This window comes from Tinamus guttatus, unplaced genomic scaffold (assembly GCF_059628265.1).
Source record: "Tinamus guttatus ecotype Peru unplaced genomic scaffold, ASM5962826v1 Tinamus_guttatus_pri_ptg000364l, whole genome shotgun sequence".
Taxonomy (NCBI): Eukaryota; Metazoa; Chordata; class Aves; order Tinamiformes; family Tinamidae; genus Tinamus; species Tinamus guttatus.
The window spans coordinates 3,688,764-3,713,980 of NW_028288898.1; the positions used below are offsets into that span (position 1 = coordinate 3,688,764).

Consider the following 25,217-nt stretch of genomic DNA (forward strand, 5'->3'; position numbering starts at 1 on the left):
ATTCAGAAATTCACCATAATTCTCCCCTTTGGAGGTGGACCATAGGAGAGAGTGAATTTCCTGGTCCCCCTGGCGGAAGGCAGTGCTTAAAGAAGCCATCAGCCTTCGCTGGTCAAGCAATTACACAGGATCTTGCAACGAAACACACAGAACTCACAGGCTGGCCAGAATGGCATTCATGTGTTGCTTTGTCCCCCTCCCCTTTAAATAAATAAAAGAGAAACAGAAGATCACTCACGAACTGTTCCTTTTCCCATATATAATTACCCCTATATTATCACTTCTTTCCCATGAAAACGTCCAATGGAAAAAGTTCAGCTCGTTCCAGCCCCATACTGTACACCCCCTTTTTTTTTTTTTTTTCCCTCCTGCAAAGGATTGCCCTTTCTTGCCCCTTAATGTCTCACTAACACAACCCTTTAACAACCTGTTTAATGTCTTGTTCAGGGAGCGTAGAGAGACACCGTCCTTAGTCATCTTCATGGAGCAGAAGCGAAGCTGGAACAGCCTTGCGCTCTCCGAAGCAACAGCGGGCAGGGGATCCGACTCCTGCTGGTTGTTTTGCACCGAGGCTTTTTATAGCCCATGTATCCAAATATAGTTCATAGATGTACGGACACATGTTCATGAACATGTTACATAGTGAATTATGGCTTTGGATACTTCCTCCAACCATGTAATCCCATCTGCCTTTATATATGAATTTTAAGGTGATATGAAAAGGGTCATCTACATTCTGTTTTTTTTTTTTTTTTTTTCTCCTCTGTGTTTAGGCTTTATTTTGCCATAGTGCTTATCAGTTGTCATCTTGGGCCACAGCTTCCAATGCTACTGGCTAATTATTTGCAGGAGCTGGGTGCACAAAGGCCTGGATTTTTTTTTCCATTAAAAGGGAAAAAAAAAAAAAAAGGCAGATAATGTGTGACTGGGAGTACCCTAAATCCTGAAGGCAGCGCACACACAAAAAAAAGACAGTTAAACAGGTCTTTAGCCAGTACAATGCACTGGCTCCTTGCCTGTGAAAAGTTCAGGAAAGCCTAACAAAATAAACTTGTATTCTTTGAATTATCTGTCCACTGCATGGGAAATTTAGCATGAACTGAGCACAGCAGGATCCCAGGCATTCCCACTTAGTTATTGGCCTCCCAGCCTTTCACACACAAATGAAGGAACATTTCTAGCAATCCCCACAGGCCAAAATCTGCTTGTTGTATTCAGAACAGCTTTGTGAAACTATGCAAGTATTTGGGTAAGCAAGAGCATTTGGCCCTTTCCATTTACTTCCTAAAATGCGCAGGCTGATAGTGCTAGAGTGTGAATGCAAGGGTGCAGTGAGAGATAAAGCATTTATTGAGACCAATGCAATAGTTGTTTTTCTCTCCTGGGGAAATATAGCACTTTTGAAAGCAAACTAAATGTGTAAGATGCCTGACCAAGTAAGCAGTTGTTAACATTTTTCTGTGGTTCCTTTGCTTACAGTGTGAAGAAATTACAGTTAACAGTGACTGTTATGGGAATGTGACTGCTCGTTAGAGAAGTTAATTGGCAAATGCTTTTCTAGTCTTCAATCCAGCCACTAATTAACGAAAAATATACGGTGTTCAATTTAAGCTAACTGTGACATGGTTCATCAGGGAAGGTAAAGCACTGAAATAGTTCAGACTCCCTGTAAAAACACAAGGAGCTCAGCCAGTCACCTCTTTATTACTGCTCAGCATCCAAAATTAGTATTGTGGGTTTCTGTTAGCGTGAAAGTCTTCCCTCCAGCCTTAACTACATCATGTCAGCTTTGAAATAATATTTCCTCAAATCTCTTGAAGCAAGTTTCACTTAAATTTAGGCAGTCAATTACCAATCCTACACAAAACAGTTGCAGTGAATATTAACAGTCACTGAAAAACAAACAAATAAATCAGTGCGAGGTCAGCTGCATCATGAGTATTTGCATGAAACTTCACAGCAAATCCTTTGCTGCGCCTGAGGTTGCAGGAGGTTTTGCTGTTCAGTTCCCCATCAGCAAATTTAACTGGGCTCATTTCAAACACCCTGAGAAATGATTCCTCACCACAAATTTCTCTAAACATTTCAGCATCTAAGCATCTGGTAAGGGGTATACAGATATAGAACTGCTCTGATCAGCAACTAATACTCTCTTGGAGCCTTTGAGCTCTGCACACGAGAGCCAGTTCACCTTCTCTCCGTGTTCAATGGTTAGCTTTGGTAAAATCTCAGCATCTTCACTCAAAGTTGCTTTGTTCAGCTTTCCCTCTTTTTTGGTGGATGCCTGGGCCTTTCTTCTCTGGAGAGATCTAGCTGGGCTTTTCTGTTGTTTCCCAACACCGCTGCTGACATCCCAGAGCAAGACTTTGCCATCGTTTCCCCCAGTCAGCAGCCAATATGCAGCTGGCAAAAAAAGCACCTGTGAGACTCCCAAACTGTGGCCTTGAAACGCCAGCTCCTGCTCAAACTTCACGCCGGTGACCCGGAAGATCCTGACTTTACCATCTTGAGCTCCGCAGCCAAAAACGTTGCCACACGATGCCACGGACAGGGAATGTGCGAGCGGAGGGTTAAAGAACTGGCCAGCTGCCTGTGCACCAGCTTCCTCCATTTCACTGTCCTGCAAGTTGGTTGTCCACAGCGGGCGAGCTTTCTGCAGGTTCCACAGCATAACCTTAAAAAAAAAAAAAAAAGAATAGTCGATTTTATTTCAATTTTATTTCAAAATTATTTACCTAAGGCCTCTGAGCCTTAGGTAAAATCAGATCCTTTCCCTGATGTTGAAAGATGTTGTGTTCATCTCGGCAGTAGAAACTGCACCACTTAAAAAAATGCAATTATTTACCAAAGAAAAAATAATGTTATTTACAATAATATGATTAGATTAGAATTTTTAGAACCAACAGATATAGAGGCATAAGTCAGTCTTTAATGCACTATTTATGTGTTCTTTGTGTTTTTCATGAGAGTTTTGATCTGTTGTTACTAAACATATTCTACTGCTCAACATCTGCACTAGAACTTTAGTACCAAAGACTTTAAATTTGGGGCCACAGAAAAAGTCATACTGACTCTGAATTTACAGCAGCCAAATCCCATAGAGACATCCAAATATTATCAATTATTTGTTTGTACATTTCCATTTGAGCACTCGCTGTTGCAGCTCCATTAAAACTGCTCTGAAAACCTTCCATGATGACGGAGCAGAACAGAGGGAATCGGAGAGGCTGGGTCAAATGCTTAAATCAAATAGTCCAGTTATCTTTGACAGCACTGCAACAGCTTAGGAGAATTCGTCGGAATAAAGTGGTAAAGCACCTAATTGGTAACAAGCTTTCTGAAAACTAGGCATCTTCTGTTTTCATGGCACTTTTTCTGCTTCCGTGGCCCTTTTTCTGACAGTGACCCAAGTTTCTATCCTCTTGAACTAGCTGCTTCATCAAGAGCTCGATGTGCAAGCCCAGAAAAGGTTCTCATACTTATGAAGCTCATGACTTGTCTAAAGACATGCTGCAGCACAGCACTTAAGGTCTTACAGCTCAGCTTCTCCATGAAATGGTATATCCCAAAGACAGCCTTGATGTTTGTAAAAATGCTCTTTTCATTGTACAAAAACACTCATAAATATCTACTATTTTGGGGTATTGACTTTCACCTAAAAAATATTTTGCTCAACTATGGCAAAACATGCTAAAAGTGTCAAAGAAAATCTTTTTTTTTCCCCTCACAGAGAAATATTATAGAAATGGTTTAAATTCTGATCAAGTCTCTTGACATAGTCTTGCAAATTTACACTCAGACACACGAAAATACATAACCATTTTAAGGGGCCAAGCATTTACTGCTCTCAAACTGGTATTCGGGTGTCTCTAAAAAGTTTCACACAGTGCTTCATTTACAATTCTGTATTGATATTTTTGCCAACTGTGCTTGGAGATCTGTCAAAGTCAAAACTGGAGAAACTTGTATTAATCGGCCTCTACTTTACTCTTATCTACTTACTGAATTTATATAAACCCTGGTCTTAGTAGGGAAATTATCAGAATGTACTCCCCCTGATTGCTTTTAGCTTAGTCAAAGAAAAAAAAAATCCATCTTTAACCCCACTAAAGTCCTGGGAACCTTTGGAGAAGGGATCCTTCTAATCTCAGCTATTTTCCTTCTGTTGGACACCTAAAGAGGGATCTTTAAAACTGTTCTCAAGCAGAGGAGCTTGTTTACATCTTTGCTCTTTTCGTGGGACAGAAGGTGTTTTTTTTTGCAGCCATTAGTGGTCTCCAACGTACAAGGAGGGGAAAAGCAGCACTCAAACACTTCCTCGCTCTAAAGCAGGCCCATGGTCCCATTTCAACATCTGCTTTGGGTGATACTGGGTGCCACCTTTGGCAGTGTAACTCGGCCTTCCACTAACACCAGGACAATTCAGTGTTTCTGCTAAAAATGCTTCTGTTAGGGGCACACAAAAGGCAAAATTGCCACCTGAAGGAGGGAAGGAGAGGCACACGCAACGCTTTCAAGACGGTACTGTGAACAAAGGATAAAAAAATGAATTAAAAATAACTAATCCTTGCAGTGGTACATACCACTTGGATTTCTATTTATTTATCTAAAAGTATTCTTGCTAGTGCCTTGTCAAGCTTCAAGTTTTTTGTGTTTTCCTAACTCGTATCAAGATTTTTTTTGTAGCCATAATTTAGACACGCTCATAGAGGCATCTACACCTGGGGTTTCTGCTTTGTGAAACAGGGCTGGTGCAGCCACCGTGTGCTCTGCGCTGCTCCCTGTCACATCTGTAACTATTAATGAAAACAAAGCCAGCGAGAATAACTGCTGAGCAAAAAGCAGCGTTACCAGGCTTAATTCTGTGCTAGCTTCTCTGCCAAAACTGCTTTAGGAAAGGTAAAGAGCTTTCCAGCAAATCACCTGCATGTCCAGCCCGCAGGAAAGAAGGCTCTGCGGCCTTTGCGGCCGGAAGGCAACAGAGGAGCAGATGTTTGAGTGCCTCAAGGTCCGGCTCACTTTCTTGTTTCCCAAGTCTATAATCCTTATCGCCCCCGCGTCGTCCGCCGCGGCCAGGGCGCTCTCAGGCTCATTGACGGCGAGGCAGTTGATCTCCTCCTCGTTCACCTGGAAGCGGTGGGCAGGCTCCTTCAGCGCGCGCGCGTCCAGCAGGCTGACGCTTGCTCCGTGGGAGGCGAACAGCCTGGCGGGGCAGGCTGGGGAGAACGCCACGGCGGCCACGTCCCCGGCCCCGGGGAGCTGCAGCCGCCCGGCCAGCTCGCCTCTCGCGTCCCACACGGCCAGCTCGCCGCCTTCCGCCCCGGAGGCCACCAGCCCCTCCGCGCTGACGTCCAGGCACAGGATAGAGGAGGAGTGTCCACCCGTCCAGCTGACCGCCATGTTCCCGGCACGCCTGCGAACCAAACCAAACGGCTGTCCGGAGCTGAAGGCACCTTCCTGGTGGCATAAACCTTACCTGGGAAGGGGCAGGGTGGCAGAACCAGGCTCATGCAAAGGACACGCGCCAGCCCTGCCACACCGAAGCGGCTACCTGAGCGGGAATCGCCTTTTCCGGGGCTTCTTAGCGGCGAACGTGGACACAGCGCATCCGGCAGCACAGAGGCACCGCTCCAAGCAGGGCCCACTGGAAAGGAGAAAGGGGAAAGATTCCCAGTGAGGGAAACACAACCTTTTACACCGTGGTGCTTTCTTTTCTCCTGTGTATGATTTTCAGTTGGCCAGATTTGGGGCAGAGTTAAAACAGATTATCCAAAACTACTCAGCGGTGAGCACGGAGCTCCCTGCTCCCCGGCACTGCTCTTCATTACTTTATGCCGCCTCCACAGGCTCAAAGGCAACATAAACCCCACGTGTTTCAACTCTTCTTTAAATTTTAACCACTTTAAATTTGCTTGGGAGCCCACGTGCTTCCCCCGCCGCCAGGCTGGCGCCCCGACGCTGCCACAGGGAGGAGAAAGACAGGGGGAAGAATAAAATAAAGAAAACGAAGGAAAATAACGAAACGATTTAAAATAGTGCCGTAAGCATCGGACGGAAGCAGCCCGCGCGGGAGGGTGACGGGAGCTGCCGCGCGAAGCGAGGCGGGCTCGGCCCGTAACGGGGACGAGCAGCCACCGCCGGGCGCGGGGCCCAGCGGCCGCCGCCGCCATCTCCTCACCTCGGCGCCCCGCCCCGCGCATGCGCGCGCGCCGCGTCCGGCGCCGCTGCCCGCAGCCGTCATGGCGGCGCGGCGCGCGCGCGCCCCCTCGCCGTGAGGCCCGCGGCGGCGGCGGCGGCGGAGCGGGGCGGGCGCTGGCGGCCGGCGCCCCTGCGGCCCGGGCCGGGCCCCGCCGCGCTCGCGGGCCGGCGCAGCGGCACGCGGAGGGGAGGGCGGGCGGGGAGCGGGCGGCGATGGCGGCGGGCGGCGGCGGGGGCGCGGCGGCGGCGGCGGCGGGCGGCGCGGGCTGGCGGCTGCCCGGTCGGGTGCTGGAGCTCGTCTTCTCCTACCTGGAGCTGCGCGAGCTGCGGAGCTGCGCGCTCGTCTGCAAGCTCTGGCACCGCGTCCTGCACGGCGACGAGAACAGCGAGGTGTGGCGCAGCCTGGCCGCCCGCTGCCTGGCCGAGGAGGCGCTGCGCACCGACATCCTCTGCAACGTGCCCACCTACAAGGGCAAGGTGAGCCGGGCCCCCCGCGCGCCCCGCGCGGCCCCCGCGCGCCCCGACACCTCGTGCCGTCCTCCCCCGTGCAGGTGCGAGCCTTCCACCACGCCTTCAGCACCAACGACTGCTCCCGCAACGTCTACATCAAGAAGAACGGCTTCACGCTGCACCGCAACCCCATCGCGCAGAGCACCGACGGCGCCCGCGCCAAGATCGGCTTCAGCGAGGGCCGCCACGCCTGGGAGGTGTGGTGGGAAGGGCCCCTCGGCACCGTGGCCGTCATCGGCATCGCCACCAAGCGCGCCGCCATGCAGTGCCAGGGCTACGTGGCGCTGCTGGGCAGCGACGACCAGAGCTGGGGCTGGAACTTGGTGGACAATAACTTGCTGCACAACGGCGAGGTCAACGGCAGCTTCCCGCAGTGCAACAACGCGCCCAAGTACCAGGTGGGTGAGCGGGCGCCCACGCTGAGCGCCTGGGTCAGTCTGGAGCAAAGCGCTCCCCGCCGAAGGCGAGTTGTTGCCCTGTGCGCTGGGAGCTCCCCTCTTCATTTAACATACCCACCACGTACCTTTGCACGTGGCGTTGGGCACGACTCCCACTCCAGCGTCCTTGGGCCAGGCTGGGAAGTTGTTGAGACAGGTAGACGTTACCAAAGAGGAAGCGCTGTGCTGCCCCTCGGCCTGTGTCAAAGTGGTTTTACGTTTGCTCTTTGGGCCGCCTTCACAGCGACAGTTTGTCCGCTAGTCCCAACTGGACCATTTGTGGCCGTTTTTTTTTTTTTTATCGGCTTTTATGTAGCAATAAGACCAGAACAGTTTTTAAAACGAGGGAGACTCTTGTGGCCTCAAGGGTGAGGGGTTTTCTCATTTGCTTTTTCTGCAGTTGCTTTTTTAACTCCTTGGGGCTTGTATTGGTGATCTTTTAAGGTGGTTTATCTTTAGTGAAATGTGCATAACGAGCTGCTTTTATATAATATACTAAGAGCAACTCCACATTAAAAAATGCATTGATGAGAAGAAAACTCCAACCCGGAGCTGGCATGTGGAGCATCGGAAGTTTGTCCTGGATCGTGCTCTGTTTGCTGCTGGTTTCCCTGGCTTGCCTTGAGGTTTGAAAGATGTGCTAAGTGAATGCAGGGAGCATCATGTGCGTGGTTATCCTGCTGCATCCAGTGGTCATTCCACTCATGCATATGTGTATTATATATATATATATATAATAGAATCATAGAATCACAGAATGCTGAAGGTTGGAAGGGACCTCTAGGGATCATCTAGTCCAACCCCCTGCACACTCAGGGTCACCTAGAGCACGTGGCACAGGACTGCGTCCAAGCGGGTTTGAAGATCTCCAGAGAAGGAGACTCCACAACCTCTCTGGGCAGCCTGTTCCAGTGCTCTGGCACCCTCACTGTCAATAGATTTTTCCTTAAGTTCCTGTGGAACTTCTGATGCTTCAGTTTTCAGCCGTTTCCTCTAGTTCTGTCGGTGGCCACCAGTGAAAAGAGGCCGGCCCCATCCTCCTCACTGCCTCCCTTGAGGTACTTATAGACACTGATTAGATCCCCTCTCAGCCTTCTCTTCTCCAGCTGAACAGGCCCAGCTCCCTCAGCCTCTCCTCATAGGGCAGATGTTCCAGGCCCCTGACCATCCTCGTAGCCCTGCGCTGGACTCTCTCCAGCAGCTCCACATCCCTCTTGTAATTAGGTTTTCCTTTTTTTTTCGTGCTCCCTTTGCCTACGCTTTATACTGTATTTTTTTTCCCGCCTCCATAAAGGAATCACTCTGATGGTGACAGTACTTATCCGGATGGTACAATATTCTGCTCTATTTTATATGCTGCGCTTATCTTTTCTCTAAGCAGGTCCGTTGCCTTTAGAAATGCTCCTCACAGACGTTGCTGCTCAGTGATAACAGCTGAAGAGAGGGTCTGGGTGAGGTGGCCGGAGGCTGTTGTGAAGCTCGCCCAGGCTGCGGCGCTCGAAGGGAGTGCAATGTGTTGTGCTGGTTCTCAGCGCTGTCGCGGTGCTCTGAGCTGAAGGGCTGTGTTTGCTGCTGCGCTGCTGGTTAGACAGAGGTTGCCCATGGCAAGCTGCCAGCGCGGGTACTCAGAATCCTAAATTTATCAGTAAAACGGAGCACTTCGATGGCAAAGGAGTGCAGGAAAGCCTCGCTTTGAGGTGATCTGCTGGACTGCACCCGGGCTTTGCGTTAATTTCCTGCAATTGAATAAGTTGACTTTTTCCTTTTTTTTTGTCTTGGTTTCTTCCTTTTCGTATTTCCCTCTGCAGATAGGCGAGCGGATTCGCGTGATCCTGGACATGGAAGACAAGACGTTAGCGTTCGAGAGGGGCTATGAATTCCTGGGAGTTGCCTTCAGAGGACTGCCAAAAGTTTGCCTGTATCCCGCGGTGTCGGCCGTGTATGGTAACACGGAAGTGACTTTGGTCTACCTGGGAAAACCTCTGGATGGATGATGCGGATTGCACCGTTGGGACCTCAAGGTGTGGATGTGGAGGAGAAATCTGCTTGTGGGTTAGAGGGAAGAAAGAACTAAAGGGGGAAAAAAAGCAAAGTGTGGGTGTGCGTCCGAGAACCATCAAGGAAACTATACAGGATTTCGCAATGGAGGACCAGCCATACTTCAGGAATTGTGTTACATTTCCTCTTTCTACCAGGCCAGACATATCCTCAGGGTTGCAGTTGGTTTAGTGGGAAGCTGACACATGCATGTTGCAACAGATGTCGTTGCTAAGATGGCAGCGCGCGACCTCAAATATTTAAGGAAGAATTTGATATAAAACTGCTTGAGGAATTTAACCTGAGATGTGTAAGTAGCGTGTTTTGTGAAAGACTCCCATTTTAAAACTGCTTGTTCCTTCCCTTCCCTCCTTTGGACCGGCCTAGGTACCAGAGGAGCATAAGTCTGGTTGGGTTTTATTTACACTTTTTAATACACTGAGAAGCATGGTCTGTCTGGACTGCCCTTCTCTAGTAGAACGATATAAAACGTGTGCAGCTATTTTTAAGTGTATTTTAAAGGTTGTATATATATATAAGACGTTGAAAAGGACAGCTGAAACAAAAGAAAGAATTTGTTTTATTGTCATCGGGACTTAACTTCTCAAAAGAAAAAAATAAAACCCACTACGTGGCATCAGAAAAACCTCAGACAGGTGCATAATGTTCATGTAAGGGTACTTCTGTTGTATTGTAAAGCGTTTTGGGATGCTCTTGTGGAGTAAGGTGCTACATTGGCTCGTTTTTGCGTAGCTGAAAGTTTCCGTAGCTTTAGCAGTATATTTGTTCTCTCAAGAAACATGAGGAATTTCCACAATGGCTTTCTTTTTGCCCAGATTTGTGGTCCCCTTTTACAAAAAAAAAAAAAAAAAAGAAAACAAAATCAAGGTGCAGCACTGTAGCGAGCTTATCTTCCTTTTGATTCCAAGAAATACAGATTTCTTCTAAAAGAAGTCTTGTATGCTCTAATCGTTCTTGTAAAATGAGGCTTTCGAAATAATGAAGAACCAAGTCTTCTGAGTCAAGATCTTATTTTCAATGTAAGCTTTCATGAGGATTTAAGACTTGACTTAACGTGGCTTAAACAGGTGTCTTTAAGTCAAAATCCCAAGTATTCACCTGCCCATTTTCAGTCAGGACTAGTAAAATTCTCACTTCCTTCTGGAGGTTCTGGATCAGGTTCAGCGTTTGGGCTTTTCACTGGTACTCTTTCTCTTTTTATTTTTTTTTGTGCAAAAACAACAGCGTAATGGCATTGACGTATAGGCTGAAAAGGCTGTGAAGCTTAAGGGTGTAGCAAAGAAAAAATCTCTGTGGTTGAAGGTCTGTAGAGGTCTAGGTGTCTATCAGCCTTCACCCAAATAGAGTTGATTTAGCCTCTAGAATGGGTTCCTTTTTAATAGGAATTGAATTTGCTAAGCCCTGTGGCTAGCTCTTGCCTGTCGTGTCTTGTTGGCGGTGTTTCCCCAGGTTTAGTAACTGCTTCAAAATTGCTGATGGCATGTTTTGGTTTGTTTGTTTTGTTATATTTCTTGTTTTATTTTTTGGAGGGAGGGAGAAGGAAATGTTTATAAAACCTCATTTTATTTTTATTTGTTCTAGAGAATGTGAATTGCTTAATATCAGACACTGATAAATCTCTGATTGTGGAAGAGAAGGGAATTTCCCTCTACCTTGTTGGGTTTTTTCCCCACTACTCAAGTAATGTAAGGAAAATAGTACAAGCAGATGACTGGGATTCTTCATCTGTGGCTGATGAACTGTACTTGGAGGGCTTTATACCTAACAGGCCATGAAGTTCTGCACTGGAACAGAGTATGTACATTATTATCATTCAGAAGGATTTTGAAGTATTTATTTGTTTTTCATGTAGTTCATTCCTTAAAGGCAATGTCTGTTGAGGTCACTTTCTCCTGTCTGCATTCAAACAACCAAATGCACAGTAAGAAATGAATATGTTTTAAACGGTACTGCAAACAGCCGAATAAATGAAGCAAGACCTGTATGCGAGCACCTCTGGAAAGATCTGTTGCAAATGGTGACTGTGTGTAGACTGTAAAGGATGTATCGACGTAGCAGAGCCTTGTGGCGTGGAGTAGGAGAACAGGAAACAAAAGCCTGTCCCATTGCAGAGAAGAAAATTGTTTCTTAGGTGAATGTATTCTTCCTGCAGCCTTGAAAGACATGACCTCTGCACTTATTCAGAATCCAAGTAGATGTAAGTAAACCATGAGACCTTCCGAGGGATTTTATTCACAAATTTAGATCTTTCTTCCCTTTCTTCAAATTGTGTCTTATGCCAGAAATAATTTCCCTCTAAATCAGAAATTGTGAAAGTTGAACATTCCTTCCTCCCGGGTGGGTTTTGGGGAGGGATTCACTTATGTAAGATTACACTTATTATTGGAGACCAATGCTAGCTGTACAAAATATTGAAATAAACTGCTATAATTGAGAAGGAAAAAAATGTGTGCATTGTTGTGATGAAATTCATGACGTCCTGATTGGAAAAACAAAGTCGTGGTTTGGTGTGTCAAAACAGATTCTTATTGTCAAGAAGATGAAAGCATTACTGGGTGATTTGCTGCGTAAGTATTTAAAATGCGAGAATCTGGCTAACGGTTACGAGGGCTTGAAAAATCAGTCATCTCGTAACACTGCCTTGGAAATTACATTTTCTGCAACGGGCATTATTCAGAGCACTGAGCACCGAGGAAGCGTTCCCAGTCTTGTTCTCCCGGGGAGGGATGTGTTCTCTCGCGCTGTCAGCGCTCTCTTAACCTCGGGCCATCGCAAGCGCCTTGGTGAGAATATTACAGTGACACGTCCACTTGGTTGGTTGAGTATTTTATTATTCAGCATTAACTATTGAAACTTGTCTTTTGATTTTTTTTTTCCTCGCCATCCTTGAAAACTACCGTGAGAGAGGCAGCAGGCCCGAGTATAAGCAATTCAAGGTAGTCATGCTACTAGATCCAATCTCAATGTTCTCTGTCAATATTTCTTCTTAAACAGCCTTCACTGAGCTCGTTATGCCTTCCCCGTGTGTGGACATATTCAATTGTATGAAGTTAAGAACCTTGTCAAGCCAAGCACCCTTCTGCTTGCATATTTTTCCCCTTGGTGGGTCATTTTGAGGCCATCTTTGTTCATCTTCTGTACCTTGGGAGATCGGATTACTTAGCAGAAGACAGATGGATTTCCACTGAAAGAACGTTGTCTCTGTCCACAGCCACCTTCAGAAGAATTCACCCTGTTCTTGTGGCTGGAAGAGGATGTTCACATGTATCACAAATGACTCATTAGTGATTTTGAGTCTAGGTCTCATGCTGAAAGTTGTGCGTCTGGTACAGGGATTTCTGAGTTCCTGGATATGGATTTTTCCAAGTTGCTGGATGTGGCAGTTGGCGAGGCAGTGAGGTCTTGTAGAGCGCCTGGTGCCCGTTCCGCAACTGAGAGCTGGGATTTCAGACGTCCTCCTCCTCTCTCGCCTGTGACCTCGGCCAGCACGTTTCCTCCAAACAACTCTCCGAGGCTTTTCTCTTTTCGCTGTTATACAAATATTTTCATGTAATGAAGATTTTTGCGTGCTTAAGATTCAGTCTGTGAAGAGTTGAGAAGAATGCCTGCCCCCTCCCAGGCTAAGGTATTGCTGGTCAGTTCTGTTTTGTCATTTATTTTTCCTTCTTCTGCAGACTTCTCTCTTTCACCTTAAGAATGTGAAAAAGCTTTGAAGAGCAGAAAATATTTTCCTGCTCATCTGCATTCACGTGATGCCTACACAAATGTTACATGAGCTTTTGCTAGGCCGCGTTGACTTCAGGCTGCTCACTTTGCTCTGGATCAGTTCTTAGACTTTTCCCATCCAGTGTATCCCTTTTCGGTTCTGGGTATTGATTGTAAGGTTTGTGCTGCTCCCGAATTGAGGGAGAGATTTGGGCCAGTCTGTGATGAGTCTCAAATGCTGTTTTCTCTACGAGTGAATTTTACCCTTGCGATACCAAGTTCTGTTTAGCCAGAGGATCTCAGTTGCCAAATGCAACCTGAATTCCAGGGCTTGTGCAATTTGTGGGCATAGTTCAGATAAAGATGGTAACTTGGTTTGGCCAAAAATTAGGTTGGATCCTGTAGAGACATCTGGGAGAAAGTAGATGTGCCCTTGGTAGCTTGAGTGGGTGAGAAATGGTTTTGCAGCCTTCTATAGCTTTTGGAGCCTTCAAAGTGATAAATTCTTGGCTTGGCTGAAGTCCAAATAACTGAAGAGCAGTTGAAGCTTAGGTTCAGCTTCTGCCAATAGCTCTTCAACTGTTAGCTGAGCTGTATTACAACACTGCGGTCTTCGAGAAGGACAGACAGCTCTATCTGACATCTGTCTGTTGAAGTAAGGGGTCAGTGTGTGGTGAATGTGGTGGTCTTGAGTGAGGGAGAGAAATAAAGGAATGTGGAATAAATATTTGCCGTATAAGATGAGAGCATATGTGAATTCCACTGACACGGTTTCAACTCTCAATCCTGGTACACTTCCAAACTCTTTGCATCAAGAATTTGCTTTTAGGAGATCAAAGTTTGGCTAAGATCTCTGCAAGCTTGTCCAGGAGTGAAGAGTTGCCTTCTGGGTGAAAGGCTGGAATCATTTTTTCTAGCACACAGTATTTCATAGCTGGTTAAAAAACTGTATGTGAAGGACCTCTGTTCTTGGGAAGGATGCAACATCTTGATGCAGCAGCTCATCCTAGAGACCATGTCTAGGCATGTCAAGGAAAAGAAGGTGATCAGGAGTAGTTAGCATGGCTTCACCAAGAGGAAGTCCTGTTTAGCCAACCTGATAGCTTTTTACAATGAATTGACTGACAGGATGGATGAGGGAAGAGCCGTGGATGTTGTCTACCTTGACTTCAGCAAGGCTTTCGACACTGTCTCCCATAACATCCTCACAGATGCTCAGGAGCTGTGGGTTAGATGAGTGGATGGTGGAGTGGGTTGAGGGCAGAGCTCAGACGGTTGTGGTAAATGCTGCCAGGTCCAGTTGGAGGCAGGTGGCCAGTGGGGTCCCCCAGGGTCAGTACTGGGCCCGGTGCTGTTCAACTTGTTCCTCAGTGACTTGGATGGGGGGCCAGAGTGCACCCTCAGCAAGTTTGTGGATGATACCAAACTGTGTGGAGTGGCCGACACTCCAGAGGCCTGTGCTGCCATTCAGAGGGACATGGACGGGTTGGAGTGTTGGGCAGAGAGGAATGTCATGTGGTTCACCCAAGGTGAGCACAGGGTCCTGCACCTGGCGGGGAATAACCCCAGGCACCAGTACAGATTAGGGGCTGACCTGCTGGAAAGCGCCTCCATGGAGAGGGATTTGGGAGTTCCGGTTGACAAATTAACCGTTAGGCAGCAATGTGCCCTCGTGGCCAAGAAGGCCAGGGGGATTGTGGCCTGCATGAGGAGGAGTCGAGGGAGGGGATCCTGCCACTCTGCTCAGCTCTGGTGAGGCCGCACCCGGAGTATTAGGTGCAGTTGTGGTCTCCCCAGGACAAGAGGGACGTGGGACTTCTAAGGAGTGTCCAGCGTAGAGCGACAAAGATTAAGGGACTCAAACATCTATGTAAGCGAGCGGGACCTGTTTAGCCTGGGGAAGAGAAGATTGAGAGGGGATCTGATCAACATGTACAAATACCTGAGGGGAGAATGTAAAGGGGATGGGGTCAAACTCTTCTTGGTGGTGGCCAGTGACAGGACGTGGGGTAATGAGTGCAAATTGAAACACAAAAAGTTCCATCTCCATGTGAGGAAGAACTTTACTGTGAGGGTGGTAGAGCACTGAGATAGGCTGCCCAGAGAGGTTGTGGAGTCTCCTTCTCTGGAGATCTTCCAAACCCACCTGGATGGAACCCTGTGCCATGTGCTCTAGGTGAGCACAGTTGGTTGGATTAGACGATCTCTAAAGCTCCCTTGCAACCTCAACCATTCTGTGTGATGATTCTGTGACTTCCCTTCTCTGACTTAATAATTTGACTACCTTGGTCATGAGCAACATCAACTCTTCAGAGTTCACACAGAGAGCTCAATCCACACCACAGGTCTTGGCTCCACGATGTGTCAGCATATCCAGCATGATTTGTTTGTTTGTTTGTTTTTTGGTGAGTGATGCAATTTTTTCTTTAGAGTAAAAATTTTACTTAGAGTAAACTCTAAATTTCTTGTTGCAAATGTGCCATGACATCTGTTGGGAGGTGAGCAGCATGACCTGGAAGATCACCTGACTCTGTATGACAAAGCTAAGAACTCCGTATGCTCCTTCGTGGAGCATATCCTATGGGATATACAGGAGTCTCTTGGCTTCAGCACTGGCTCACAGTGCTGCTGGCCTTAAGTCAACTGTGTGCCTTTTTCTTTTTCTTTTTTTTTTTTTTTTTCCTTCCATAAGATGAGGAAAGGGATGTCACAAAAAATAATAACTCAAAATGGTTTTGGAAAAGTAGCCGTGCTAGGCAGAAGATTTTTTTACTTTTTTTCCCCCCCGATTCAAAAATGCATAGGGCAATATGTGTTTTGGGATGCCCTACATATGACTTCATCGCACCATTTGGTTTTGTTAATTTTGGCTGTGTTTCAGGTGTCAAAACCAGCCAGGAGCAGATGGCCTTGATCCTGTGGGCTGTGTCCATGTGTCTCATGCTGAGGCTGAATTTCTGTTGGCCGTGATCTGTCTGTACTCTTCTCTTGTTTGCCTTTGGAGCCTATAGCAACCTGGTACAAATTAGCTTTTCTCTCTGTTTCCTGATGATATATATTTTTAAATTTTATTTCCTTAATGTGGACATGTCTTCCAGATGGCCACCTCTTTTTTTTTTTTTTTTTTGCTATCCCATTTTCACTGGGATGCTGATAGCAGCAATGAATTAAAATCAAACTCGGTATCATCCTAGTTCGGTCATGCAACTGCTGATAAAAGTCATTTTCTCCAAGTCCTTGAGGTGTAGCTAAGACAGACACCTGTATGTTTCAATATTGATATTTGAGATCTAGCCAAATCTTTGCATTTCCGCTACCTAGGAAGGAATCTCCCACTGATTGATATTGCCTCCAAGTAGACGAAGAGTGGCTTCACCTTCTCTAAATGGCTCTGGCTGCTGTCAAGAGCACGAATATCCATGTTGCGTGTGGCTCCGGCCTCTGGACCTTGCTGCTTCTCACACCACAGGGACCATCAGATTTGTGGCAAAAAGCGCAATCAAAGGGCACTTTGGGATCCTTTTTGGCTTTTCAAAGCTGAGTTTTGAAGCGGTGAGGAGTAGGACGTGTTTGATATCTGTCAGACTAGCCAACTACCTTGAACTTTGGTATAATTCAAGGGAAGGAAAATGAGCGAAACCTTCAATATTTGTTTTTTTGGTTTTCCTGCAATGCTGTTGAATCCGCTCATTCATACGACCTGCAGCATGTTCTTCATGCTGTTGTACGATTCGTGCAACTTGACGATGAGTTCTTCCTCCTCCCCACAAGAGGGCAAAATTAGCAGTGCTATGGGAGTCTTTGCTTCACATTTCCCAAGTTTTGAACTGAATGACTGTTTCACGTGGGCCCTTCTTTATTAATATTATTTATGTCCGCTTGGAGAAAAAATAAAAAAAAAAAAAAAAAGAGAGAGAGAGAGAGAGAGAGAGAAATTCCCTTGGAGCAATGGATAACAGAGGTACAATGGTACAATTTTTGAAATATATTTCTTCATTGAACCCCAAACTGGGCTGAGCAAATCTTGTTCAGTTGAGAAGCTTCTGATCTTAACAGCTAATAGACAGAGCGGTGATTTCAAGATTAGAGGCAGAATAGGATTTGAGAGGCTCCAATAAAATGTCACTGCTGTTCCAGGGTAGGATGAGCCTTTAGTCTGACACATATTCATCTAATTTTTCACTGACCTGCTTTCCTGCTTTTTTTTTTTCAAGGATTTCACTGCAGGGAATGCTTTATGAAAGCATCACAAGAAGAAAAAAAAAAAAGGGTTGAACATCACAATGAGCTCTAGTTGACCCTGCTTGAGCAGGTGGGTTGGACTAGATGATCTCCAGAGGTCCTTTCCAACCTCAATCATTTTGTGATGCTGTGAAAAATGCCTTGAAAAGTGATTTTAAAATAAAACCCTTTGTTGTGGATTGTACGTTGTTTATACTTCTGCAGTTTTGCGAGCTAGAAACGAGCAGTGGCATCTTGTCCTTTTCAAGTCTGCACTTGCCAATCTCTTGTGGAGCAGCAGGGCTTGTTTTCCTGTTTGTTCCATTTCAACTCTTCAGCCCATATTGTCACACTTGTGTCACGCATCTACCAGCAGACCAGAATCGTGCTCGAATGGGAAAAAGTGTGAAACCACCATAAGAGCTTGTACCTTGACGGTGTTAAGCCTCCCATCTTCTTGTGGGCTCCCTGGACCTGCAGCTGAGGCTTCTGTATTTTTGTTGTTGTTGTTGTTGTATCTTATCCCTGTGAGAAGCACCAGCAGGGTTACTTTGCTCATCAAAGCTCGCTAGGAACAGCCAGCCACAAGCTGTAGTTAGCATAATAATGCTGTCAAGATCTCCATGTGCCAAAAAAGCTGAAACACATCAAAAAAGATGATTTACATACGTGCTTTTGAATAACTCATCTTGTACTTTTATCTGCCCTAGGGATTTTTTCAAGCTCTTCCCCAGCTGTGCTGCACACAGTGAAAACTGTATTAAGCTCTAAAAGGAGAAAAAACCACCTGGAGATACTGTGCTACCTTACGGCTTCCATCTTTGCTGTTCCATCTGGTCCTACCTGAGCCTCTCTGGACTCTCTTCCTCATGGGACAATGTCCGATATCTTGGTTGCTCTTCTTTTATGAGCTGCTAGAACCGGGCGGAAGAGGAGAAGAGGGAGGCAAGAGAGAACAGGTGATGGAAAGGTGAATGACTGTCTTGGGGCACACAACCTTCATGCATACACAGAGTTTTAATCACTCATTACTCATATTCCTAAAATGGGTGTGATTGTGTGTTCTGCAAAGTGTTCCTTTTCTTTCCCCGTTCTTGAACTTCTGATTTCAGTGCTGAACCTCCTTTTATTTGCCCAGCACGATCTTTGCGTCTTCAGGAAGCGGATGACAGATGTGAAGAGAGCTGTTTTACAAGCAGCATGTGCGAAATGCCATCCCCTTGCACACACACATGCTGAGTTACATGCCTGCAGGAGGACGCACCAGCACCCTCAAGTCCTGATGTTTTCACTTTAAGCGATCCATGTCAAGTTTGCTTTGTAGCAGTTGAGGATCTTTTGCAAGAGCAGAGCTCAAGGCCGCCGTCTCATCCTTTGTAGTCTACTAAGATATTTTATCCCACCTTAAGCATACAATTTGGTCTTAATTCCTGGGAAAATAATTAATGAATAGGATTCAGGTGAGTGTGAAATATGGCAGTAGGGAGGAATGGCCCAAAGGCTGCAGACCAAGATAAGGAAGGCTTTGGAGTGTGAACCTGTCAGCTTGCTTCAGGTGATGATTGAAATCCACCCTGAGAAATGTTATGAGGTTGCTGCATCATAGGAAGCTTGGTTTTCCTGGCCAGAAGGGAAAGCTGGATGGGTATATGCTTATCTCTGCAAGGAGATTAGCTACTTTCGCTTCCCTCTACACTAATGACACCATTTCTCACTTGTCTTAAGCAGAACAGCAGCAGGAAGGGAGCATGTGTGCGAGTAATTTTTCCTGTCACAATTTGCATTACTGAACGCAGAGTAATTTTTCCCGTTGCACTTTGCATTACTGAATGCTGCCAGGGCAGTGACTTCTCAATAACCTTCTGGTGAGTTAAAAGCCTCTGATATCCTGACAGATAGCTCAGTCTGGTAAATATGCTGGAGTCATGGGTCAGATGTTTTTCTTGCTGCCTTGAAAAATCACCTGTCAGCAGGTTTTGATCACAGTGCGGTAAAAAAATTACGTGTAATTTACCCGCATCTTGCAATCCTGAAGAAAATCTTGGGCAATGCTTTTGGGACTAGATGCAACCAAAGACCAAGATATAGATTTAAGCAACTTTATCATAAGGTTTTTCAGCTCTTGAAGAGTTCTGGTACGAAAAAATAGCCCTCTCTGTTCCCTGCCTTCAGGCACTTGCTGCTTCTGCAGATGCATTGCAAGCAGTTCTTGAGCACATCTACGCTTCCAGTATTCCTCGCCTTAGATCATGAGTCATGAGCAAGTGGATGTATTTAGCTTCCAGTTGCTATAGAAATGCAAGGTGTTTCAGAATAGGCTGCCTGGGCCAGGCAGGGCCCTTGCAGGCCCCAGTGCAAAGGTGCTGCTCGTTGGTGCTCTGCGCTCCAGCCTGCTTCACCACTTGCCAAGAAGGCCATTTGCTTTGTGGTGGTGGTGGATCCGTTGTGACCACGGGTGTGATGGCCACTGCTCCGCTGTAGCCCGTGGCCAGCAGATCTCAGATCCTCAGTCTAGGAACAATGATAGCTGCATGTCGCAAGAGAAAGCGGGGCCGTAGCCACCAGGCTGGGCCGGCTCTGCGTGCGGGTACGTGGCAGGGAAATGAGATCACTTCTGTGGCTACCTCCTCCCTGACTCGCTTCCTCCCTGTTCACGCCTCACCTACTGCCCCGTTTGGAGAGGAAAGCGCGGGGGCTGTGGACAGGGCGCTGGCTCTGCTGTGTGGCCCCTGCAGAAGCGCTGCGCGCGGCTCTGCCCTTCGGAACGGGAACGGCGGACGCGCGGCGCGGCCGTTTCCACAGGAGCGCTCGGGAAGTGGATGTGGCCGGGCGGCTGACCAGCTCGCCTCTTCCTCTCCCTCACGAGGCTGCGCTCTCTGTAGCTTGCTTTTGCTTTCTACTAACGTCTTCTTTCTGAGCCTCTCGGAGAACACTTGCTGCTCGCTGAGGCTCTTTGGGGTTCGAGGATGGCTCCTCGCTGAGGACTAGTGCCACAGTGCCAGAGTTCCTGGCTGTGGTCCAGATCCTCAGGTGTCTTTGATCTCCAAGCCCACAGGCATAACTCTCCCAAACGCTAGTGCTAGAAGCTCACCTAAGTCCCTTTGGGCTTCTTCCACAGTGCTGAGGTGATGGTACCACCTCCCAGCTCATGGAGCATCTGTAGGTGTCCACGTGGGATTGAGCTCGTTGCTGCAAAGGCCGGCTTTGCTGGCTCCGTGGGTCTAATGCACAGAAGAAACAAGCAGTTCCACTAATAACTGAGATTGGGGAGCTTCTACTGTATTGCCGGGCTTGCTATTAGCTGGATACATCAGGATGAAGCTTGAAGTTTCAGTCATTAATGCTGGTACAAGTGTGTCCTTGCAAGAAGAAAGCAGCATTTCTGGCTAAACAAGCAAGCAGGTCTTTCCAGCTACAGCTGAGGAAGGGAGAAAAAAAAAAAAAACACAGATTTTGAAGCTGATCATAAATTGCTGACATCTATCTCTTAGTTCCTACTGCAAGAAATGCACCAGGCAGAAGCTGTGCTTCTTGCAAAGCTCCAGTTAAAATGCAGCAACAATGCTGTGGTGTTTACCTCAATGTACCTCAGCCATCCAAGGACCAGGGATATAATTCCTTATTCTGTGGGAATAAATGAGCTGGATTCCCCATTTAGGAAGTGGCCAGGATATCACAGCGCCAAGCAGCAAAGGGCTTGAGCTTGCTTCTTTCCCCTTAGGATCTAGCACTGCCGCTAGACCTTTGCAGCACCCAGCAAAGCAAGGAGAGAACCAAGAGAGGTGCTGATCTTCACAAGTGTGACAGCTCTTCCCTTTCTGCCAAGGTTCAGCAAGCGAGATGTTGGTTAGCAAGAGAGCCCTGAAGTGGTCACTGCGAGGGTTTGGTGTGAACTTCTCCGGAAAAGGTCAGCACGCTGGTTTCAGGTGCTAGCTGGAGGGCCTGGGTCATGTTCATGTGTCTGTGCAAAGGCATCAAATAGAAGTTGCTTTTTAGACAGGAAGTAATTTTGGCCAACCAAAATTTATGGGCACATCAAATGAAACAGCAGGGGCAGGCAGAATGGGGCAGAAGCCAAGCACAAGCTGGAGGTATCCCCGTAATGCTTTATATGATCCTGAAGGCTCCTGTCCTCCTCTGTTGGATTAGTGTTTGGTTGCATCCAGTTCTCCATCGCTGTGGGAGCAGGTGACGCCTACCAAGAACCATTTCTGTTTCATTTTGCCCTGACTTAGCTGAGGTTGTGGCCACTGCGCTCTGGCCAACTTCCAGATTGACCCTTTCTCTTGGTGGTTCCACTTTAGAAGAAACCGTATTTCCTGCAGGACAGGAGGAGCGCGTTGAGGTCTCCTCAGCCGCAGTGAATTGCTTTCCGCTTTCTGTTGCAGTTTCTCCATTCCCACGGTGTCTTCTGTTGGGTACCACATTGCAGTGTGGAAACCAACGGGCAGGGTCAAACCCGGCGCCTGCACGTCAGTACATGGGTACCACCCGAGCAGGCAAAGAAGAGCATGCCAGAAGGAAACAAGGACTTGCCATCTCCCCTCCTTCCCTGACGCCGCCTGTGCCTTCATTTTGCCCTGATACCTCTGTCTCTCTTCTCGCAGCTGCCCCACATCCCCTCCTTACCCGCTTGGCTCCAGGTGTGCCAGCTTTGCAAGCTCACGCAGCTCATCTTGCCCCACGCAGAGCTAGGAGCAGGTCAGAAACCTCTGGCCTGCCAAGGTGAAAAGCAGAGGGCAGCAGGGCGCCCTCCTCAGCACTTCCAGCCATAGGATGTACATCTATCTTCTTCCTGCATAAGTTTTGAATCTTCCCTTTCCCACCCGAAAGTGACTCTGCTCTGGGTGTTTCTGCAGTGTAGCAAGCTCTTGGATGCTCTGCAATGCCGTGTTTCTCCAGGCTCCCTTTTTTTAGCTTTTCTCTTGGTTTATACCTGAAAACAGGTATAGAGAAAAGAGATGAAGGGGGAAAGAAAATGAGAAATAGAGGAAGTGTAAAACCACATGGAGAATGACAGTCCTTTCAAACAGCACCAGGAGCACAGCTGCCCTTGTGGGACCTGCTCCAAGCAGCAGAACCTCTTGGACTTTAATCCTCCCCTACCATTGACTTGGATTGAAGCTTGATGACGAACTGATCAGATCAGCAGTTCCTGCTGGCTCTGTCCTACACCTTTACTGTGCTGACAGGAGAAAAACCAACCAACCACAAAACTCTCCTCACGGGAGAGCTGGCCAAATAGGGGTAAAAGTGCTCAAGAGGGATGGGCGAAAGGAAAAGGGAGGGGGGTAAGTGTCAGCGTCAGGCCGTTTTTGAAACCATCTGGCTGCAGGATGTGGGGAAAGCGTGAAATAAATCATGCTGCCAGGTGCGTCGCCGCGGGCCGGGCGGGCGCGCAGGGCCGCCCGCCTGCAGGGCAGAGCCGTGGTGAAAGGCGGGCAGAGGAGCGGGCCGGGGAGCTCCCTGAGGCGCTCCCGGCCTCTGCCGCCTCACCCGGCTCCTCCTGGGCCGAGGGGAGGACCACGGCATGGGGGAACCACCTCGCTCGGTGGCAGGGCGTGAAGAGCTAAGCAGGGGGTCATCCGGAAGATTCCATAGGAGCCTCTGGGTCGACCAAGGCACTGGTGTTACCTCAGGTAGGGATGCCCGTGTGTTACATCTCTGGGCTTTCTTGTCCTCTTCCAAATCTCTGGCTGCTCCTTCCTGCCCTAACACGAGTGGTCTTGGTGTGGGATCAGCCCCTTTCAGCTGTTTCATGAGAAGGAACGGGATTATAAACACAGGGCTCAGCTCTCTGCGTGACCTAAAGCAACACTGGGAATTTTGCTCAGCGTCAAAGCTGCTGTAATCTGTTGCAGTTTGCTTGGACGATTAATGCTTCTCTATTTTCCTTCTTGATTTTTATTCTTCAAACTTCCTTGAAAATGAAGGAAATGAAACCACAGGGTTTTTTTGTCAGTTATATGAGAGAGCTCAGTCTCCTTCCAGAGAAGAAATGAAATTTAGGGTGAAGACACACAAAAAAATCTCAAGGTGTGCGTGCTGTATACAGGATGTTGAAGACCACTTGAAACCCTAATAGTGACGGGTGGATGGTGACCCAGGCCATGTTGTCCCTTGGGCTTCTGCAGCCTGGCGTACTTCAGTAAAAAGGGTTCATCTCCCAGCTATTGCAAACCATTGCAGAAGGTCCTGTTGGTGCAAGGGCCTGGGAAGCAGAGGACTGAGCATTACCTGGTGGCATGTGCTGCTCTCACTAGGTGCTTCCCAAGACGAAGGTGGATCAGCTGCCTTTTTGGTGCAGATCAGCTTCCATTTTCTTGTGAGAGAGAGGAGGCTGCAGGTTTGGCTGCCTTCTTGCTGCAGTGAGCTATCAGTCTTGAGTCCTTTCTGTGCTGGTTTTGGACAAATCCAGCTGAGCTGACTTAGCATGGGAGGCTGGAAGGGGAGAGCGATGGATGAGAGGAGCTCAGGGGTGTGTGCGGATGTGAGAAGAGGGGCTGAGTGGGGCAGGAGAAGAGATGGGGAGCCAGGGAGTGGACTGCAGTGAGAAAGAACCCCACAGAAGGGCTCCTCCACCCTTCCTTAGCGTCCGGCCTTGTGACTGATGCCTGTGGGGACATGCCATGGGCTGGGAGAGGGCTTAGCTCCGGGAGCAGAGGGCAGGACCATCCCAGGTGCATGGTCTAACCCAAGGCTGGGATGGAGCACGGGTACGCAGAGACTTGCCAGACCCCACAGGCAACAAGAGCAACTCGCTCTGTTGTTGTGGGGTGCCGCTAGGCGAGGGGGTAGTGTGGGGGTTATATGGGCAGCTTTCAAAGGTCTGACAGCGTGAGGGTGTCGCGTGCGGCTCCGGCGGTGTCCTCAAGGCTCTCCCCATGCAGTGGGGCTTGCACATTGCCATGGGTCAAAATCAAGGTGCAACACTGCAGGGCTTTTCGGAACCCGTGCAGAGAAGCTCCGGTGCAAACATTGCTCCCAGCCCTAGCTTGTCTTCAGGAGGAGCTGGAGAGCCCTGACGGGAACCAGTTCCTCCCTCCTGCTCCCCTTCCTCTCCCACCTCGGCCCCCGCTGCCTGCCTCGGTTCCTCCTTGCTCGCGAGCGCTTTACGAGTGCATGACCCTGGGTGTAAATGCTGAGATCAGTAAGCAAAGCGACTCGCCGCACTCTCTGCCTCCATGTGACTGCAGTTTCCGTTAGCTCCTTCCGCAAAGGCTATATTAGTGCTAAGCAAGAAAACGGCCGGGAGAGAAAGCCAGCGGGCTGCAGCTCCCTTGGCCCCGAGACATCGCTGAGCGCTGACCAGAGCGGGCCGCAAGCTGCAAGATGAGTGGTCGCGAACCCTGCGCGTCGCCCCACACAGTGAGTATTTGTCCCCTGAGACTTGCCCCCCACCCAGGCGTTGGTGAACTGGAGTGAAAAGCCAGGCAGGAGCGTGGGGAACCCTCTTGGCAGGTTAAAGCTGCTCATCATTGATGCCCATGGTTGAAGAAGGATCCTGGTCAATGCTGCGGGCCAGTCCTGTGGCCTGGCTTGTGCCCACTGGAGGGTTGAGATGGGAAGAAACTTGTGGTGTTGGGGGAGAGCCCAGCTGGGTGCTGAAGAGACTGTGGGAGGGAGAGCCTGAGCCAAACGAGAGCAAGCAGGAGCTTCTGCAAGGGAGAGAGATCCGGGCCCCAAAGACAAGCTGGAAGCAAAGTCCCTGGTTTGGTGGGCACAGTGCCGCAATCAGGACACATCAGCTCCATCCGCCCGAGCCTGCTGCCAGCCACGTCCTGGCATAAGGTCCTGAAGGGATAAGTAAAGGACATAAACTCCTTTACATCAGCTTTATCCTGGAGATATCGGAGGAATTTCTTTTCACCCCCATAGGATTAATAAGCACTGATGTGATAAGGCATCAGCTTCAGATTTTTTGGTATTCAATATAGTGTCAGTTTGGCTGTTCCCAGGGAGAAGGGAACTCGGCATGCATCCCCCACTCCATCTGGGGTGCTAGATTTGAGCTCCAGCTACTCAGGCTACCAAAAATAACCTCTAATTTCTTCTTCAAGTGCCAGCAGTTGTGAAACTGCTGAACCC

At 48.1% G+C, this 25,217-nt stretch overlaps 2 protein-coding genes across 2 annotated transcripts; one reads left to right on the plus strand and one right to left on the minus strand.

Annotated features, from left to right (window-relative positions):
- Window positions 1-1,911: 1,911 nt before the first annotated feature.
- On the minus strand, window positions 1,912-5,410 carry WDR53 (WD repeat domain 53). Its single transcript, XM_010223809.2, has 2 exons — window positions 4,924-5,410; window positions 1,912-2,674 (listed from the first exon to the last, which is right to left on the minus strand). Exons 1-2 carry the CDS (start codon window positions 5,398-5,400, stop codon window positions 2,093-2,095), a joined length of 1,059 nt encoding a protein of 352 aa, XP_010222111.2. The 5' UTR covers window positions 5,401-5,410; the 3' UTR covers window positions 1,912-2,092.
- A 1,001-nt stretch (window positions 5,411-6,411) lies between these two features.
- Window positions 6,412-9,710, plus strand: FBXO45 (F-box protein 45). Its single transcript, XM_010223811.2, has 3 exons — window positions 6,412-6,675; window positions 6,750-7,106; window positions 8,954-9,710. The coding sequence occupies exons 1-3, from the start codon at window positions 6,412-6,414 to the stop codon at window positions 9,137-9,139; spliced, it is 807 nt and encodes a 268-aa protein (XP_010222113.2). The 3' UTR covers window positions 9,140-9,710.
- Window positions 9,711-25,217: the final 15,507 nt, after the last annotated feature.

Coding starts and splice junctions, on each gene's coding strand:
- WDR53 (XM_010223809.2), bottom strand. CDS start 5,400: ATGGCGGTCAGCTGGACGGGTGGACACTCCTCCTCTATCCTGTGCCTG. Junction 2,675..4,923: donor CCTGCGGGCTGGACATGCAG/GTGATTTGCTGG, acceptor TTTTTTTTTAAG/GTTATGCTGTGGAACCTGCA.
- FBXO45 (XM_010223811.2), top strand. CDS start 6,412: ATGGCGGCGGGCGGCGGCGGGGGCGCGGCGGCGGCGGCGGCGGGCGGC. Junction 6,676..6,749: donor TGCCCACCTACAAGGGCAAG/GTGAGCCGGGCC, acceptor TCCCCCGTGCAG/GTGCGAGCCTTCCACCACGC. Junction 7,107..8,953: donor ACAACGCGCCCAAGTACCAG/GTGGGTGAGCGG, acceptor TTCCCTCTGCAG/ATAGGCGAGCGGATTCGCGT.